At 38.3% G+C, this 13,548-nt stretch overlaps 2 protein-coding genes and 1 long non-coding RNA gene across 4 annotated transcripts in view; 1 reads left to right on the top strand and 2 right to left on the bottom strand.

Moving 5' to 3' along the window:
• ccl44 (chemokine (C-C motif) ligand 44) overlaps nucleotides 1-2,138 on the bottom strand; it is a 4,140-nt gene extending 2,002 nt beyond the window's left edge. For both annotated transcript variants that reach the window (XM_034882074.1, XM_034882073.1), the window contains exons 1-2: nucleotides 1,931-2,138; nucleotides 683-812 (exon numbers count right to left, since the gene is read on the bottom strand). In XM_034882074.1, the coding sequence (XP_034737965.1) occupies nucleotides 683-812; nucleotides 1,931-1,994 (194 nt within the window). In that variant the 5' untranslated portion in view covers nucleotides 1,995-2,138. The remainder of the gene's footprint in view (nucleotides 1-682; nucleotides 813-1,930) is intronic.
• Nucleotides 2,139-10,488: 8,350 nt separating this feature from the next.
• On the bottom strand, nucleotides 10,489-12,788 carry pole4 (polymerase (DNA-directed), epsilon 4, accessory subunit). The gene is made up of 4 exons (XM_034882072.1): nucleotides 12,389-12,788; nucleotides 11,703-11,787; nucleotides 11,465-11,506; nucleotides 10,489-10,773 (listed from the first exon to the last, which is right to left on the bottom strand). The coding sequence occupies exons 1-4, from the start codon at nucleotides 12,635-12,637 to the stop codon at nucleotides 10,760-10,762; spliced, it is 390 nt and encodes a 129-aa protein (XP_034737963.1). The 5' UTR covers nucleotides 12,638-12,788; the 3' UTR covers nucleotides 10,489-10,759.
• LOC117950732 overlaps nucleotides 11,003-13,548 on the top strand; it is a 259,475-nt gene continuing 256,929 nt past the window's right edge. The window contains exon 1 of the long non-coding RNA XR_004657981.1: nucleotides 11,003-11,131. This is a non-coding gene — a long non-coding RNA (uncharacterized LOC117950732). The remainder of the gene's footprint in view (nucleotides 11,132-13,548) is intronic.

Raw genomic sequence — 13,548 nt, 5'->3', positions numbered from 1 at the left:
AGTGTCTTGAGATAACTCTTGTTATGAATTGATACTATAAATAAAATTGAATTGAAATTGAATTGAATTGAATTGAATTGAATTGAACTGATTCAGCAATGATGGGGAGGGTTACAGAGAAAGTTTGAGCCCAAAGGAATCATAAAGAAGATTGGCTGGAAATAGAGTCAAATAATGTTTTTTTTCCTCTGGCAGTGAGAAATCAAACTGTGATCAAAAGTGAGCAATTGAAGAAAAGAGGTTGGGAACCACTAAATTATAGAGGACCGAAAGAAACTGTTGTAGCCACTGTATAAGAATTCTCATGTTTTTCTTAACTGGACCGCATGTCAAACCAAGCTCCTCATTCCCTAGCTACATCCAACTTCTGTGACCCACTGGAAACAATAGGTATCATAATGTGGAATGGTTTACTTAACTAAACCCTGCTGTTCTGACTGAATGGCTGCGGCAGGGCTCAGCTGGTTCGGAAGGTATTTTCAGATGGCTTGTTATTCCCACATATTTCCTTTCTTACTTCCCTGGCAAATAAAGCTCTGACCCCTGCCATAACAACATGACCTGGAAAGATGACAATGCCTCTCAGCCCGGCTCTGCCCTCCTCTAACAAGAGGCATATTTTCCATGCCTGCAGATTGCTGTGTGCTCTTTAGCTCCAGGAGTGGATAGTTGAAATACTTGCATGATGGCTCGTATACTGCAGTCGGGCCCCTCCATCTGCACCTCAAACTGCAACACATCTTTGGAACGCACCTTGCCCTGGGAGTACAACATGCAGCACTGGACATCCCTTTGCATCTGCACACCTTTACCTGGGAAAACAAAGAACAAAAAACAAGACATTAGGAAAGCAAATCGAAAGTATTATACTGAAATTCCTTGGTGTCAAGCTCAATTAATTATGTTGGCTTACTGTCTTCTATTACTATTATTATTATTATTATAATTACTATTATTATTATTATTATTATTGTTACAATTATTGTTGTATCTACCTTACAAGGCAATCTCAGAGTGAAAACATTTTTCTCAATTGAGGACAGGACACTGAAGCAACACCATGACAGCCACACAAGTTTTAAACAGTATGATTATTGCACATCACCACTACCAACATTGACATTAGATAAGGAACATTTAACATTCCTATTTACTTCCCATTTATATTTATTTCACAGAATCATGATTTTTCAAGTCAATAGTCTGAAGTATACAACCAAATGCTATCTGCTCTGCAGACTGTGCACATGCCCTCTAGTTTCACTCACATGTGTACACACAATTACACACAAGAATGTCAGAGGTATTTCAATCGCATCTAATTGTGCTGCCTAAAACATACAGAAATGAGAAGCAGAGAAAGTGAGAGAAAGAGAGGAGGAGTGTGTGTTTGTGTGTAGGGGGTGCCATGATACCTTTTCCTCCAAATCAAAGGTGTAAACAAATTAAAATGTGATGGAGAAAGCAGGAGCAATAAGAGATTTAAAATAGGACAGTGCTGCTTTGCTATGCCACAAATGATTTTGAATCCATCCTCAGGAACAATACTGCAGATCCAGCGTTTAAACAACATTTAAAAAAAAACAGATGAGACGACACCAATCATACGGACTGAGCCTTGAGACTCTTTTTGTGTTGAGTGTTGTCTGATTTCTGATGCTCGTCTTCCTGCGTTCTGCCCCTCTGTTTACATCCATGCCTCCCTCACTGTTGCTCTTGCTGCTGTCCCTCTTCTCTCCTTTTTTGTCTTCGCCATCACTCTCTTTGCTACACTGTCCACCTGCAGGGTGGATGCAAGCCATGCACCCACGCATGCACACACACACACACACACACACACGCACAGACACACACAAACACACACACTCTCTCTCTCTCTCTATCACACACACACACACACACACACACATTAAGTATGGTTGTGTCTTACCTTCCACAGATGCCAGGAGAATAACAGTCAGAAAGATAACAGTCAACATCTGCAGCATGAGCATGATGAGGCTGGCAGAGAGGAGGATAATCTACTCTGTCACCTCTCCTTCTATGGCTGCCTCTCTTATATTACTCCCTCCCTCTCTTTATACCTCCCTGCCCATCTCTCACTCACTTCCACCACCTCTCTTTTTCTGTCTTACCGTCTTCCCCTCCCACCCTTTGTTTATCCATTTTCAGTCATTCTCACGCTCAGCTCAACTCCCTCCCTCATCCCCTTTTCCTTTCACACTCATCTCACCTATCACTTATTACTTCTTTCCTGATCCTTCACTCAGTGTGGCAAGCCTGATTTGTCTTATTTGAGGTTTTATATTCCTCATCTGTTGTCCTTAGTGCATTTTCTCCTCCAGGATTGAAAAAGATTTAATAGGTGAAATCGACAAGGCTTCACTCTGTGCCTCTCAGGTTACATGATCAGCCCTGATTTGGTATTTAAATGACACAAAACATAAAGTTTCATCCAGTTAACCCTGGTTTGCAGCTGTATGTAATGTATGTAATGTAGTTGTGGAACCTCTCAGACTGAACAGTAGGCGTGTCAGACTAGTGCATCTGGATCAGACCTGCAGCAGAGTTATGTTCTCTCTGTGGGATTCCAGACAAAATGCCAAACACACCTAAAAAACTGGGATAAACTGAATTTCTTAACTTAATTTAACCCTGAAAGACAACATGTTTAAAATAATCATGGTTCTAAAATATCTGTTGTAGAATGTGATATTAAATGTACAGCATGTTATTCCACAACACACAACTCCACCTGTAATTGTGCTTTTGTTGTTATTGAAGCCAAGTCAGTGCTCATCTTTAAAAGATTAAGATCTATTTTTGATTTCACTTTGTATTGGTCAATTTTATCTCATTGAAAGTGCTATACTGTATACAGTAAATCAAGCTTGTGCTCTTGGTGTGTTTTTTTCTGCTCCTGCTAGTTCAGGTTATTGTCAAAACAACGTTTTCTTCTATGCTGATGACACACTGCTGCATGTTTGATTTTAAACTCGCAACGTAGCTTCGTTTAGGGGTGCACAACACTTCTCCAGTGATAAAATACACACATTACTTCTAATTACTTCAAACAAAGACAAACTAACATTATTTTGTTTGGCCCTTCTAACTGTGTTTCTGATTTACAGAACAAACTTGAAAGTCTGGCAGCCGGTGTGAAACCAATCCCTGAGTATTATTTGATTTCAGCCTTTGTGGCCAGTAAAGGGATGCATATGTTTGAAATATATGCCCTTAATATGTCTTTGCAGCCTTTCCATGTCTGACCATAAATCATTATAAAATTGTTACTCATTTGCCATAAATGAACACCACAAGAATAAGCTGGAGGCTCTATCTGAGAGTCAAGCATCTACATCCGTTACAGAGTGGCATCAACAGAAAGCTATATCAGGATCTGATTATACCGAAAGAAACCAGAGAAATAGATGTAGGCCTGCATCTGTTTTAAGATATTCCTTTACACCAACTTTGTGGGTAGAGAGCTTTGACAAACACAGATGCCAAGTCAAATGTTGCTGCCAACAATAACAATAATAACATAAATATGGTCAATCAAAGGCCTGATTAGGTATGACAGATTCACAAATGTTACTACATCTAATTGCTGACACATTAAAATGACACATTGTTGAATGTGCCTTGCTAATTACTAACTATAATTGAAATGTTATTGTTATTAACAAGGAAATACATGAGGTCTGATTCACTTTATGACAAGATATAGACTGTGTGGCCAGGAAAAAAGTTTAAAGTCTTTGTTTGTTTGCTTTTTGCTTGGAGTACTGCTCATTCCCATGTCCTTTAAAAGGTCTCCCCACCCAAATCTCCTCTACGTTTAGTATAAAAACAACAATCTCATGTCAATCTTTTACTTGATGAGTTTTTTGCCAGTGAAACAGCATTGCCACTCAAATACACGGAGAAGGGAATGTCTTTTGTGGTGTTCAAAGCATTAAGCAATAAAACTTTGCAGAATGTCGAGAAACAATATCAATATCATTTTTTTTAATCATAGCCTTGAATTGTTGAGTAATTCTAAATGAAAGGTAAAAGTTGTAAAACTGTGTTTTGTGGTAAGATGGCGGACCCTTTAAAGAGCAACTTAAAACAAGTTGAAGTTGTTTTAACTAATTTCCAGTGGTTTATCTTGCTGCAGTGATAGAGACGTGTAAGAACACAAACCAAACCAGTTCATGGTCAGGGCCTTAACCCCAAGACGACCAGGTCTCCCCAGACACATTACCAGTTTGTTAAAAACCTGTTTATTTGTCACCACCCATGCCAACCCGTGCCAACTCCTGCCCTGCAATCACCTCATTCCCCTCAGCTGAGCGTCCCTAACCGCCTCCCCGCCTGCACCTCCTTCTCTCATTAGCCACTTTCTATATTTACCAGCCCAGATCCATTCTTCCTCTGTCATGTCGTCTAGTGTGCAATGCCTAGCTTTGCAGCATTTGTGAGTTCTGTTTGACTGTTCGAACCTTTTTCTTGATTCTTGGAGAAACACAAACCGACCGCCCCAAAAAACCCAACCTCTCTGACTTAAACAAAGTAAAGCTGAACTTTCCTGTTACATTGATTGCTTTTGTTTTGTGCTCTTGGATTCTAGTCCACCACTTACTCAGGTAATCACATTATTTTCTCTTGGGTTATTTAAAGTTCCCTGTATGGCCTTACAGAATGACAACAAATTAGCAGACGTTCAGGTTTGTGTATAATTGCATCTTTGAACATCAGTAACACTGTAACATGTCTTTTAAGTGCACTTTATTCTGAATCTACAGGCTGCTGTTGGAGGGTGGAGAAACTTTTATCTTCCCTCAAGTTACTCATTTTGGATTGATACCAAAGTCTGACATTTATAGTAAATGGTTTAGATAGCTGAAAAAACTTCTATCGTTTTCCGTTGTAAATATGCTTGGAAACTTCGGACATGGGGCCACGTTATTTATGTTGGCCAGCTATCTGCAAGGGGAAACAAGAATGTATCACCAAACAAAAAGGAAAAGGAACACAAGATACATCAGTAATGATGTCTCTTTTTTTACATTACTTATAAAACTGTGTTCCTATGGTTACAAATACAGAAATGTACAAATTCCAACAAAACATTACACTTCATTGTCCAAATTCTTTGGACATACTCTACTCTGGAAAAAAAATGTTAATTACATTGCCATGGCAATATTGAAACAATGAGTCACTGCTCATGCAAGGAATTATTGCTTTAGACACTAATGTGGGACATAAAACGGACACATTTTGTAATCGTAGATGAATGTGAGCCAGCCTAAGTTCCTGTGGTTAAATAGATCTTAACATTAACCAAATGATCCTTTTGGCTCCTGAAACATTTGGAAGAACTAAGAAATGTTCAGACAATAAGGCAACAATGTGTTGCTTATGGGCATATACATTGTGTGTGTGTGTGTGTGTGTGTGTGTGTGAGTGAGTGAGAGAATCAGGTTGGAATGTCAGCTGCAAAAACATACCTTTCACATGACTACAGGTCGGCGTGTAAGCCAGATACATTTTCTACATATCTTTGTGGCAATTAAAATCTCTCCTGTCAAGGTATGGGGACTCAAAAATCCTAAACTAAAGCAATAGCAGGGAAAAGTAGGGCTGAGGGGGTAATGTCTTTTGGAGGGATAGCATGGCCTCCTGCAGATGTTTTTATGGCTGGGTTCAATGAATATGTAGCCTAAAAGATCTTACTGTACCTGAATGGGATTTCAGAGGGATAAAATGTGGGGGGAAATACTTCAACTGATCTTTGAAACAAGGCAAACGGGGAGATGCATGAAAAAGTCAATCAGCTGAATGGAATGCAGTTGTGAAGGCCGAACAATAAACAGCACATTGTGTTCTGCACTAAAGAAATTAAGAGGATCTGGTAATCATTTAGCCTGTACGATTTTCTTACGCAAATTCATTCTCCAAATTAAAGGAATGGTCTAGGTCAGAACTCCATGTAGTTGTTAAACAGATTAAACAAAGTAGATTTAGTATTTAGTATTAGTATTTAGTATTTAGTAAGCTTTAAAGGTGCGGATATGCAGCTTTTTGGATAAGGAATCAGTCAGTCCACCACTAAGGTCCAGACTGAAATAAGTCTAGTGGCATTGTTGTTTTTAGTGAAACGCTTAATACATCGACACTCATGCTGTGCCCAATGTTAAAACTGTTGAAATTGTTCCCAATTGTTTTTAGTCTTACCTTTCTATTAGGGCTGCACAATATACATGTGTGTGTGTATATATATATTGCAACATATCGCGGTAGACACAACATGTTTTGTGTTAGTTGAAAGAAAATAACAGTAGAAACCTGCGCGTTGAAGTGTATGTCATTCTTTTTTAGTAGTGCCGTTCATTGTCAATCCAATGTTTTAATTTTTCAATAAAAGAATGTTATAAATAATTGTTTGTTTTAAATTAAACAAGCAATTTGTTGTATTTTTAAAGAATACTTAAAGAAACAGAAAGGTAGAACAGAGTACACTCTAATATCTGTTAATTCATCGCAAGTAATATTGTTATCGCAATATATTCAACATCGTTATCGCATATTTTCCTCATATTGTGCAGCCCTACTTTCTATCTAGCACCATCATCTGGTCAACATTATAAATTGACCTTTTCTGACCACATACCTGCAGAACTAATGAGATTCGCTCAGCCTCAGCTGTACTTAATGCTAATCCGCTAATTTTAGAATGCTGACATGCTAAACATCATATTTGCTAAGCGTTCGTTACCACTGTCATTGTGATCATGTTAGCATGCTGACATTAGCCACATAATAAACGTTTATTCTCTTAGTGTGCCATTTTCCCATCAATTTAACCAAGGACCATCAGGCCAGCCCCAGATTCACTGTTCATGTCCCGCTCTGGGCAGGAGGAGGCTCTACATTTTCTTTTCATGGGATTTCTTTAATGGAATGTCTTTATTGACTGTGGAACTAAAATTATGTCTAATCCTTTTGACATGTGATTATATTTTATTAGAAAAGTCAGGCATTCCTCTGCAGGGAGTTGACTGATGCTCTACTGGAACCAAACATCTGTGCTTCTCACATCTCTGTTTCATTACTCCCTGAAACACTAAACCCAGAAAATCAGCTTAAACACACTCAGGCATTTATTTTGAAAATCCCCGCTGAAAAAACTCAAGGGGTCTTGACTGTACCTAGAGTGTGAAACTGAACACGTTGGATGTGTTTAACAAACGCTGCCAGGAAGAACAACACACATCTCAGGTCTAGAGAGATTCATATACATTCCTAATGCAAACTCAAAGCTCTATGTGATTTTTCCCAGTATAATACAACGGTCAATGTGTTGAGCAAGACATTTAACCTTCACCATTTCCCTACTGGCTTGTATTGCACTGAAATATACTTTTGCAGCAGCAAAATGGGGCATTCAACAAATGCTAATGACAGGATATTTACATTTGTACTCATCCAAGAGATTTACTGTCAGTAACATTGAGAAAGTAAAGGTATCTAATATTCTATAAAGTCAAATACAAAATCCGTCTTTGTCCTTTTGTCGCCAATGATTCCAACTAAGCCAGGCCAATATTAGCTTAACACAGACATATCAGAATCAGCAAATATGTTGGCCGATAGACCAAAGACAAATACCAGTAACAGAAATGCCAAAGATAGGTTGTAGTTATTTGGTGTCACCATTACATAGTTTGTCCACCAGAGAGCTCTAACTTACTTGTATTTCACAACTGTATAATGTCCCAGTCTGTACATATACTAGTCACAATTCTTTAAAAATCAAATCATTATGCAATATTTTGATTTTTTTTTTCTTCTTTTAACAAACGTCTTCCAATACGTGGTCTTCGTTATTTATTTATACCTCCATTATAAGACATATATACACAATATATGAACTACTGTATATACAAATAATATTGTCCCCACCTTTGACCCCAACAATGCAAAATAATCCCAAGGACCTTGTATAAATTATAAACAAAATTAAACAGGGAACACACAGCAGGTTCATTTTAAGACATAATATTGAAGGGTTTCAGTATAGATAGAAATCTTTTCTGAAGCATATTTCCTTTTTTATGCATGCTTTGTGAGTGTATTTTGGTCCTACTTAACATATCAAGCAGCAAATTCAAATCAGTACAAGTAGGTAACATTAACGTTTTAGCACTGAGATTATTAAATCTACTCAATATCGTTATTGCAATATATCAAAAGTGTCGCAATAAGTATTTAATATTTTGTTTACTTTGTGGAGCACATGTCTGTTGGCTGTTTGGCTTGGTTTTGTTTAATTTACAGCTTGCTTGAAACACTACAATAATCATGTTTTATTCATTCCCAGTTACTGGGCCACTTGCATGTTACTGCACGTCAGCGCATGGGTCCGTTACGTGACAAACCCTATAGAGCGTACCCATGTGTGCATATTTCAACAGAGTGACAGTGTAAGTGAAGAAATAGATCAGAAGGAATCAGAGAAGAAAAAGAAAAAGTTGTGTCCTGTTATCTTAATTTATTTTGTACTGTCCAACCAGTACATTTTCTTATCTTGTCCTGTAGACATCGTCGTTATTTATTTATTCATGTTGTACCAGTCCAATATGACAATCAAATGAAATAAACCTTGTGTTGTAAGCAGCGGCGGATTTAGTCATTTTGAGGCCTAAGGCAAACACAGGAATGGGGCCCTCCACAACCCTTGTTCTCCCCCTTTTCAGTCCTTATTTATCTGAGAAAGACGTGCTCTTTGTCTGACAGCTGTTTCGGCCAGAGTGCTGGATCATCTTCAATCATAACACATTGACTAGGGTGACTGCTACTCACGGGGTGTAGTTGCGGAGTATTATGTGTGTCACCATCTTCGTCATTGCCATAGTTATCATCATGGACAGTGAAAGCAGCAGTTCCGTAACCATCTCCATTTGAAGGATCCTGTCTCGTACGTAGACCCCAGCAACTTGACACTACTCTTCATCAGTGTCAGCATTGCTAGTGCAAGCACTGGCTTCTTGCTGCTCTTTAGTAACGTTAATGTTAGTGTTGTCAGTAGCCGTCTTGAAAAAGGTTGTTACCTTTGAAAGTTTTGCTAAAAACTTTCTGCTTTCTTCCCGCTTCTTCCTTTTTTCAGAACCACTTCGGAAGCTTCCCGTCATTTTCCAACCGTTTGTGGCCTCCAGCTTACAGCACGCTGAGCCGTTTGTTTACAAACAAACACAGGCAGTAAGATAATGGAATAGTCCAATGTAGTGGGGACTGGGCAGAGTTTCTCATCATGAATTTAACAGTCTGACATACTTTAGCAAATCAATGTTTAGAGATATAATTAATTGGTGAAAAGTAAGACAACAAATCGTAACCATAAGTTTATGAGGCGTTTTACGGGGCCCTTGGTAGCTTGGGGCCTAAGGCAATTGCCTACTTTTGCCTAATGATAAATAAACCTCTGGTTGTAAGAAAACAAATTTGTTATGAATCTATTTTAATGTTTTCCCGTAACTTTTGTACATGTTTAAAAAATATCAATATCACAAAATTCATAATCAATATCGCAATACCAATTGAAATGACCAAAAGGAAAAGATAAATACCAGAGTGGTGTCCTGAAAAGATAGAATAAACAAAAGTAGAATTCGCTGCCAGGTTTCCTATTATAAAATCGGTTTAACGCAGAAAATCCAGTCAGTCAAGATTACATCTCGTCATTTTAAGTAGCAGGGAGCCTTCCTTTAAACCTGTCAACAAGGGCAGTACCCTGGATAGTTCTTGCATCCCTGGAGGTCCCAGGATCAGCACCTTGGACAGAGGTGTTGACGCACTTGGTGCAGATTGTTAAAGATAATCCACCTGAGCTGTTGAGCAGGAAGACAGGAAGAAGTTATACAATGTTGTAATCTAGAACAATGTGGTTTCTCAACTGAGTGTGAACGTTGCTTGCATCTCACCTAGAAACATCTTGCCGTCATTTCTGAGACAGATTGATTCACCCTACTTGCTTTTAATGTCTTCTGATAATAAACCTGAAAAGGTTTATTCACCTCCTGCTTCCATAAAACTCCAAAGTATTTATTGTGAGGTTGTGGGTGAGCTGAGAAATTTAACTCAAAAAAATAGCAACAGAAAAGGTGAATAGCAGGAGAAAAGTGCAGCTACAAGTTGCAAAAATTACAGGTATATTCAAGAGCAAGGAATGTGGATAGTGAAAATTGTTAGCAGGGCTGTCCTCAGCATGTCATAATAATAATAATAATAATAATAATAATAATAATCATCAGTCAAGCCTGGGACTGAAAAAGTAAAGCTGATAAAGTAATACATGGCATAGTTATTAGTTATTCACCTTCTTTGCCAACGTGGAAAATCTCAAGCCCTTATAAACTGCTATTTTAACATTGATCATGTTCAACATTTATCTTGCAAATGGGGATGTGACAAACTGATGAAGACTGACTGTTTCATTCAAAAAGACACTGCTTAAAACTTACATTTATTCCATTGTACAGTAGTATTTCACAAATATTTACAAAAAAATGTACACATTACCACTGATGTCTCCAAAGTTAAGCATGAAAATTCTTAATGGCACATTGTAGAAAACAGCAAATTTCTAATTATCCATTTTGAGAGTTTGACCTAGAAAAGTAACAGGTTTTCACAACAAATCGTGTCTCTGTGATGGAAAGTTTCTTTGATGGTTGCAGATATTTAATGTTCTCGTCCTTTGAAGCAGCTTTTAATCTAGTGTACCTACAGAAAAGATAAACAAAAGAATTAGAACAATGTGTATTGGTACAAAGAATTTAAAAAAAAAAAGTGTTAAAGTCTATATTATGTGTTCGTACATGAGCATGATTATGTTACGTCTAGGGTTGGGTATCTCTTTTTTTGATACCGGTGCTAAAGCAATACTTTTAAAAACGGTGCGGTTGCCTGAGCCAAAATATATATAATATGTTTTTAATGTATATAATATTTCACCAGTTAACTGCTGGTAAATGACAAAAACAAGCACCAGAAGGGAAAAGCATATTTTACAATAACTTAAAATGCACCACAAGGCTGGCGAGTTCCAACTAAACGAACCATCTGTGTTGTTTTTCTGACGGTGACAGCTGCCTGAACAAAATACAGTCACACTTAACACCACTTTACGTAAGCTGTCAGCATTCTAACATCTGTGTTTAATCCAGCTACTAGCTAACGGTAACGTAGTGTCCTGTGCACCAATGCTTTTGAAAAAACAACTTGCAAACCAACATTTTCGTTATCGGTCTTGTTACTACGGTTTACGTCGGACCCGGTGCCATTTTGGTACCCAACCCTAGTTACGTCTGTGGTATTCTCATTTTACACATGCATTCAACCTATTAAAAAGGTGAATTTAATTATAATCAGGCATAAAAAGACCCTAAAATTATATTGTCCTAGCAAGCCTTACCTTCAAGGAATGCAAATTCATCTATGGCCTCTATTGCGTTGTCTGTTGTTAACAGAAAGGTAAAAAAAAAAAGGGAAATGGGAGATATAAAAGTCAAAACTGGTTTATAGACCTTCTAGGTTTCTATACATATGTACTATTAAATACAAGTTTTACAACATCCAAGTGGACATGTTAACAATCTACTTTCCTCTACAAAAATCAGGCACCATATAAACTTTAGTACTTTAGCACTTACCCAAATCTTTTCTTTGTAAAGTTTTCCTCTTCCCCTGCTGGGCGTACACCAGGGAATCTTTGGCAATCATCTCAACAAACAACTCCTGGAAGAAAGAAACACGTTAATATTCTAATGTTTTTAAACTAAAACAAATTCAGAAACTAATCGTAATAACTGATATTTTCCCACCAATATGGATATGGACCTGAGCCCAAATGAACCCAAAAGAAATGGGACCTGATTTGCACAGCGTTTGTCACATTCCTGACTTTTTACATGCTTCTTCCCCTGGCTTACCTTGCTGTATTCATTCTGCTCAGGTTCTCACTTTATAAGACATCACTATACAATATGTCTGTTGCTGTAAAGCACAAGGTCCATTGTTTTGTGTTGAGCTGCTTAAAAAATGGGACGTTAAGTTAAGCTTTACACGTGTATATTGTAAATGTAATTGGAGCACAACTCTCCTGATAAAGGTGCACTGATAAGAGCGTAAAGGTTCAATGGTTGCTGGTTTTGTGCGCATCTTGAGAGGTTTAGGCCACTTTGCTGCTGGAGTTTTACTAAACATTCTATATTGATTATATATTAGAGAAGAATCATAATAAGATTGAAGACTCGTATATGAACTAGCTTGCTGTTCACATTGTGTAAGCATGTGAAGTATTCGGTTAATGCAGGACTTCCTTCGTTGTTATTTTTACCGTGGCTTTAGCGATGATAAACACAGACTCTTGGCTGGCGAGCGACACGTCTGGATCGGTCTTCATGAGCGCTTTGATGCGGGCCAGCGGGAGTTTGGACAGTCGGCTGTGACTCACGGCGGCTGCGGGGCCTGTGTGCTGCTGGGTGTTCTCCTCCTCGACCTCGGCCCCGCGGCTCTCCTCCTCACTCACACACCGGTCAGGGTCGGGCTCCGTGGGGGTGACAGGTGTAGCCGCTGTTTCTGCCATTCTCCGTTTTTAACCCGAGCGTTTTACTTCAAAAATCACACAATTAACTACCGTTTTCTACCACCATGTCACAGATGACAACATCATACAACAGCACGCCAGCAGCATGTGTTTCCGGCCTTTCGGTGAGGGGCCTGCGCTGATTTGTCAGCCAGTCACAATGACGCCCTGCCTTTTCCTCTCCCGCCAACTAATCTTCGTTATTGATTGGCCAGAATGTTTACCAAGCTCTGGCAATTGGCTAGAAATAAACGTCAATCAAAGAAAGTTGCCTTGACGATAAAGACAGTGAGGAGATGTATGTTGATAGTAAAGGAGTGTCCTCTTTCCTTTGAAAATAATACTGTATGTATACAGTATAATAAAATCGTTTGTTTACGCAGTGTGACAATAATATTACACACTTATGAAATTTAGTTATCGGTGTCTCTAAAGTATTTAGGAACGGAAAGAAGAATTACTACATGGTTTAGTACAGGGTGTGAAAAAATATTGATCAGGGGATTTGCAAAAGTTCATAGCATGTAGCCTATAATATGTGCAATGGTCAGGGGTAATAGTTCAGCATGTGTGTTAAAGTGCTCATATTATGCTTATTTTCTGGTTCATAATTGTATTAAGAGGATATATATCAGAATAGGTTTACATTGTTTAAATAAAAAAATAATTTTTGTTGTTGTAATGCACATTACTGCAACTCCTCTTTTCACCCTGTGTGTTGAGCTCTCTGTTTCAGTTTCAGAGTGAGGCCTCACACAACTATTCCATCTTTGTTGGGAGTCACACACGCACAGTACCTAGGTAAGGACTACTACCCAGTCAGAAGCACAGTATGAGGGCGTGCCATGCTAGCAGCTAGGTGAGCTTAACAGTGTTTTCTGTTGGAGATGGACTTTAGGCTTTTTTTCACT

Source organism: Etheostoma cragini, chromosome 9 (genome assembly GCF_013103735.1).
Source record: "Etheostoma cragini isolate CJK2018 chromosome 9, CSU_Ecrag_1.0, whole genome shotgun sequence".
In the NCBI taxonomy this organism is placed as follows: Eukaryota; Metazoa; Chordata; class Actinopteri; order Perciformes; family Percidae; genus Etheostoma; species Etheostoma cragini.
The sequence above is the reverse complement of the archived record's forward strand: the minus strand, read 5'-3'. Positions and strand labels throughout refer to the sequence as shown.